This window comes from Pezoporus occidentalis, unplaced genomic scaffold (genome assembly GCF_034315485.1).
Source record: "Pezoporus occidentalis ecotype Australia unplaced genomic scaffold, CSIRO_AGI_Poc_V1 ctg45, whole genome shotgun sequence".
In the NCBI taxonomy this organism is placed as follows: domain Eukaryota; kingdom Metazoa; phylum Chordata; class Aves; order Psittaciformes; family Psittacidae; genus Pezoporus; species Pezoporus occidentalis.
In genome coordinates, this window is record NW_026915780.1 from 5240424 (window position 1) to 5246423 (window position 6000).

Consider the following 6000-nt stretch of genomic DNA (forward strand, 5'->3'; position numbering starts at 1 on the left):
AGGGTTAGAAAGGACCTTAAGATCACCCAGTTCCAACCCCCCTGCCATGGGCAGGGACACCTCACACTAAACCATGGCACCCAAGGCTCTGTCCAACCTGGTCTTGAACACCACCAGGGATGGAGCATTCACAACTTCCCTGGGCAACCCATTCCAGTGCCTCACCACCCTCACAGTAAAGAATTTCCTCCTTATATCCAACCTAAACTTCCCGTGTTTCAGTTTTAACCCGTTACCCCTTGTCCTATCACTACAGTCCCTAATGAAGAGTCCCTCCCCAGCATCCCTATAGGCCCCCTTCAGATACTGGAAGGCTGCTATGAGGTCTCCACGCAGCTTTATTTTTATTACAGATATGTAAATGACTTTTGAGCATTTGGCTGTCCAGAAATGCCAGGGAAAAGCCTGAGGATGGAGCTTGCCTTTCCTCTGTCCTACCCAGCGCACCTGGATTTTGCCATTCCAATAAGGCAGGCACAAACTTAAAATTTTTGGCAGTTTGGACTTTGTGTACTGTTACAAGCCAACATGATTAGTACAGATATAAAATCACTTTGTTAAATCACAGAATCCCAGACTGGTCTGGGTTGGAAGGGACCTTAAAGCTCATCCAGCTCCAACCCCTGCCACGGGCAAGGACACCTTCCACTAGAGCAGCTTGCTCCAAGCCCCTGTGTCCAACCTGGCCTTGAACACTGCCAGGGATGGGGCAGCCACAGCTTCTCTGGGCACCCTGTGCCAGCGCCTCAGCACCCTCCCAGGGAAGAGCTTCTGCCTAAGAGCTCATCTCAGTCTCCCCTCTGGCAGGTTAAAGCCATTCCCCTTGGCCTGTCCCTACAGACCCTTGTCCAAAGCCCCTCTCCAGGTTTCCTGCAGTCCCTTCAGGCACTGGAGCTGCTCTCAGGTCTCCCCTTCAGGAGTCTTCTCTTCTCCAGGCTGACCCAGCCCAGCTCTCTCAGCCTGGCTCCAGAGCAGAGCTGCTCCAGCCCTTGCAGCAGCTCCGTGGCCTCCTCTGGACTCGCTCATGCAGGTCCAGATATTCCCCTGGCCCCAGCTTTGTGTTATCCAAGCATTCTCTTTGCTCATTTCTACTACATTTGGATTATGTTTTCCTCAGAGGCCGGTCTTTACAACACGATTTGGGTATTTACTTTTTCTATAACTGTCTCCTACACTCTTCATAGTAGCACATCTATTCCACAGATCTTCCTTCTTACTAAATGTGTTCTAAACTTAGCTCAGGCTCTCCCACCTTTAACACAAACCATGTGTACAGCTTCCAAATGACTCAGCAGAGAGCTGGAGCTGGGCAGTGGTGTTCCTTGATAAATGCATAAACAAAAACAACAACTCATGTCAATAGGTTCTGAGTTTAACACCCACTGAGCTATTTTAATTGTGTTAGAGCTGGAAAGCAAGGCAGCAGGCAGAGGGGGTCAAGTAGAGGCTGTTTCTCTAAAGCAGAGATTGCTCCCATGGAAAAGAGTTAAAAGAAAACAGATTTTTTTTTACAACTTGCTGAAAACTGAAATGAAGCTGCCTTGAGAATCTGCAGCCAGTGTCAAAGAACCAAAAGCCAAAGCAGATGCACAAGGAAAAGAAGAGCCAAGCCTGATGCTAACATTTCGAAACACAAACCATCGAACCAGTTTCATCATCCACTACCTGCTGTGCTCTTTGGCTTGGTGGTAGAGGGATGGCTTTACTGGCATTGGGGACTTCGGACTGAAAATGAACTCATTTAAACACATCAGTGGCTGTACAAGTCCTCACTGTTCATTAAGTGCTACTTTTCCAATGGCTGTTCAGCAGCTTAAGAGGCTTTTAGGATTTTATTACTACAGCCTTTCAGTATCTGAAGGGGTACGGTAAGGATGCTGGGGAGGGACTCTTCATTAGGGACTGTAGTAACAGGACAAGGGGTAATGGGTTCAAACTGAAACGGGGAGTTTAGATTGGATCTAAGGAGGAAGTTCTTTCCTGTGAGGGTGGTGAGGCACTGGAATGGGTTGCCCAGGGAAGCTGTGCATGCTCCATATCTGGCATTGTTCAAGGCCAGGTTGGACAGAGACTTAGGTGCCATGGTTTAGTGTGAGGTGTCCCTGCCCATGGCAGGGGGGTTGGAACTGGATGATCTTAAGGTCCTTTCCAACCCTGACTATTCTATGATTCTTGTTATTTCACAGTTAAAAGTGTCTTTTAAAGTAAGTTGGATGTTTAACATTTATTTTTATTTGCTTTGGGCTTTTTTCTTGAGTTTTCTTTTTTGGGGGGGAAGGGTTGGGGGGGGGGTGGTGGTTTGGTTTTTTACAGTCTGAAAAGGAGACCAGAAACTTACTTTCCTTATAAGAAAAAAAAAAAGAAGGAAAAAAGACCTTTTTATTAAACTTAACAATCACAGAACCCCAGGCTGGTTTGGGTTGGAAAGGAGCTTAAAGCTCATCCAGTTCCAACCCCTGCCACGGGCAGGGACACCTTCCACTAGAGCAGCTTGCTCCAAGCCCCTGTGTCCAACCTGCCCTTGAACACTGCCAGGGATGGGGCAGCCACAGCTTCTCTGGGCACCCTGTGCCAGCGCCTCAGCACCCTCCCAGGGAAGAGCTTCTGCCTAAGAGCTCATCTCAGTCTCCCCTCTGGCAGGTTAAAGCCATTCTCTCTGCTGGTTCCCTTTAGAGAGTCCACTTTGCAATGCACAATGTACAGCAGATCTGCTGAGATCTGACATGGAAGCAAAATGAACGCTAAGGCATTTTAGCATCTACCATAACATATGGAAAAAGAGTGGATGAAACATGCCCTTGTATTTTGACTGTTGAAATTAAACAATTACAACTTTTCTTCAAAGTATTATCAGCGTAGTAACTTCCAATGTATCTGTACACCCATAGCCACAGCATGAGTTGTTTTCATTTCAAGAATTAAGAAACAGATCACCAAACACCAACATCAGTAACAACATACTCTTCTAAAACGGGCCTAAATTCCTGGATCAGCACATACATCTTGCTAGGTTGTTTCTAAACAAGGAGGAGCTACTGTGTGTCAGGGTTCTGAAGGCACCGCAGGTATCACCTGGCTCTCAGGGTCAATCCCCACCCTACCAATTACCTTATTTTAGCTCCCCCAGGGATGTCATCCCCACTGATGCTGTAGGGTGTTGGTCTCCTGCTCCACCACAGCCCTACCCTGCCTGGATCTCTGCTTACTGACATCTTGGTTCTATCTTGCCCTGTCCATCTCCTCAAGGATGTTCCTGATGCCCAGGGCTGGGGGTTTCCCTGGCTGCTCCCCAGCTAGGGGAGGAGGAATGAGCTCATCCCATGGGACTCCTCCATGGCTCTCCTGTTCCCCAGGGGGCAACCACCCGCACAGTGCCCTAATGTAGCAGTGTCATTGCCAAAGAAATAACAAACAGAGAATTGCCTTCAGTTACCATTAATGACTGAATGAATGTCTGAATTAATGTAAATGACACTTCAGTGTAAGTGTAACTGGGAGCAGAAGATAAATGTGGGGTGAGCTGCCTGTGAAACCAATGTTTGTGGGGTTTGCTCTAGGCTAGTAGGGAAAGGAAATGCAGTCACACTGTTACACTCACCTGGTTTTCTGCACTACTGTTCTCATTGCCCATTTTGATGCTGATGTCCAGTTTCACACAGCAGTTAAAGGAAGATCACTGGAAGAAAGGAAAAAGCTCTAAGTCTTCCATAAAAACCCCAAACCATAGGAATTTTGGAGGAATGTCACCCCAGCAGCTGCCCCTCCTGATGTTCAGTCTTCCAATGATTTTAAGTCATAACTCAGCAAAAGAGAACTCCTACTGCTTTAACTTTGTAATGTCTTTCCCTACACTTACTCTGAAAGACACTCCTTGAAACTCAGCTTTGTTGCTCTGTTTCTGGATTAGCTCATGTCACCTGAACAGAAAGGCGTTTTCCTTGCCGAACTTACTTTGGATGGACAGCCCATATGAAAGCCTTATTGTTTTAACTGTGTTCAAACCACTTGTATTTCTTGGAGATGCTGCACTGAGCTGTGTGCTCACCTTGTCAGAACCACAATGTTAAACCTGTAACAGGAACAATTTCTATGTACCCTTAACAAAGGGTAAATGGATTGCGTTATCCTCGTCACTGGAGTCTTTCCCTGCTTTTCTTAGGCATCATTCTGCTTAGAATGTTATGACTTAAACACATTTTCTTTACACATAACAGGATCTGCCCACCTTAATTACTGTTGGTTTTACTATTGCTCTACTCTGAGCATTAGAACTGTAACCAGCAGCTCTAGAATTAGTGTCTCCCCAGGAATCATTAATTTCTGTGTTTTTTGGAAAGGATATACTCTATAATAGAGTACATAATAGTACATAATAGAGATTCACTCTATTTTACATTTACTTCTTCTTCTAGACATTTTGGTTTTGGGCTCAGGCATTTAAATTCACTGCATTTATCGTTATTACTGGATAGGTGAAAAATACACACTCTCTTTCACTCTCTTTTTTCTTCCCCAAAGAATGTGAGGTTGGTCTGCAGCTTATGTCAAGAAAAACTCCATGAAAGTCAGGCTGTGAAAGAAAGATTGCACTTTGTTAGCCAAGGAAACCATAGAAGCTCTTAAGGAATGTTAGTACTTATTATTACAGCACACTTTCTTAAACTTGAAAGGTTATTTTTCTTCACAGGAGGCCTGGAGAGAGGGCGAAGTTTGGTGGGGTGCTTTCAAGCTATGCTCTGTTTAAACCTGAGTGTCTTCGGGGGATATGCTGGCGCTTGAACTTGCTCCTGTTGAAATCACTGCACTTGCAGTGATTAATTAACGACACCAGGGTTTATCTGCTGAGGTTACTGCCAAATCCTCTCCTGTTTTAAAACAGCACTGAGCTAAGTTCAAGACTGTATTTAGTACTCTCAAAATCACTATTCCCCAGGTATGAAGTACTCCATCATGAGTGTGTGCACACACACAAATCTTTTCAGGCCCAGCTCAGGGAAATATTCCAAGACAATAGATTACGATTTTAAGTATTATTGATATAAAAGAGTATTCTTACACTGTTAGAGCAGTTAACCATGGTTTGAATGCACAGTAGTAACTTTGCTACAGCAATGTGCTTCCCTCAGCAGCCAGCACATCTCCTTAGGAGCGAATATACTTCTGTGACCCTGACCTAAGGAGCTTTTCTCTTCCCAGCTCTTTTCCTGATTCCACAGACATCATGTGAAAACAGCAGGAATTTGAAGCTCTCTAAACCGTCCCTTCACAAGCACTTGCAGGAATAACGTGAACTGGGGAATAAATGAAACTCTCCAAGTCCCCCATGGCGTTGGTTAATCGAGGCATGTCTTGTGCATCAGTTGTGCCCAATGCAAACTTTGCTTATGGAGTTCTTACATAGATTAGCCAGTGTATGACATAATGTTGCTCTCTTTATTTTAGTGTAAATTCACTCTAGTGCATCATATACCTTCAATGCTTCTGCATCAACTCAGCAATGTACAGCCTGTTAAGAACAGCAGCTGCTAATAGAGGGCAAATTTGTAATATTCAGTTGAAAGAGAAAATACTTCCTTTAGGTTTTTTATTAAAATGTAAAGAATCAAAGGCAAAAATGACAAAACCACCACAAATACCCACTAACAGATTACCTCATGCTGTCTACTTTCTCTTTTCTTTCCCTAAAATATGAAATTTCACAATTGTCACCCAATTTGCACATTACCATCTGCTTAGTAATGAAGATAAATGGCACAAATAGGGAAGAAAGTCATTATAGATTCTCCAGTAATGAGACAAGTGATAATAAGAACACATGAATTACACTGCAGAGTAACTGAGATAATTCTTCAGATTGCAATGTTATTGTAATCCTTTTTACAGGCATGATTTCGAAGGCATTTGCTCAATGCACAGGTATCGCTTCGGTTGCAGACTACAAGCGCTTTACCATACATATAGAATTTCAAATAACAATCAAAAACATGTTAAAAATCCATT

The 6000-nt window shown here is 44.1% G+C and overlaps 1 protein-coding gene across 8 annotated transcripts in view; it reads right to left on the minus strand.

Annotated features, from left to right (window-relative positions):
* TACC2 (transforming acidic coiled-coil containing protein 2) overlaps positions 1 to 3676 on the minus strand; it is a 127545-nt gene extending 123869 nt beyond the window's left edge. For all 8 annotated transcript variants that reach the window (XM_062635270.1, XM_062635274.1, XM_062635272.1 and 5 more), the window contains exon 1: positions 3599 to 3676. In XM_062635270.1, the coding sequence (XP_062491254.1) occupies positions 3599 to 3631 (33 nt within the window). In that variant the 5' untranslated portion in view covers positions 3632 to 3676. The remainder of the gene's footprint in view (positions 1 to 3598) is intronic.
* Positions 3677 to 6000: the final 2324 nt, after the last annotated feature.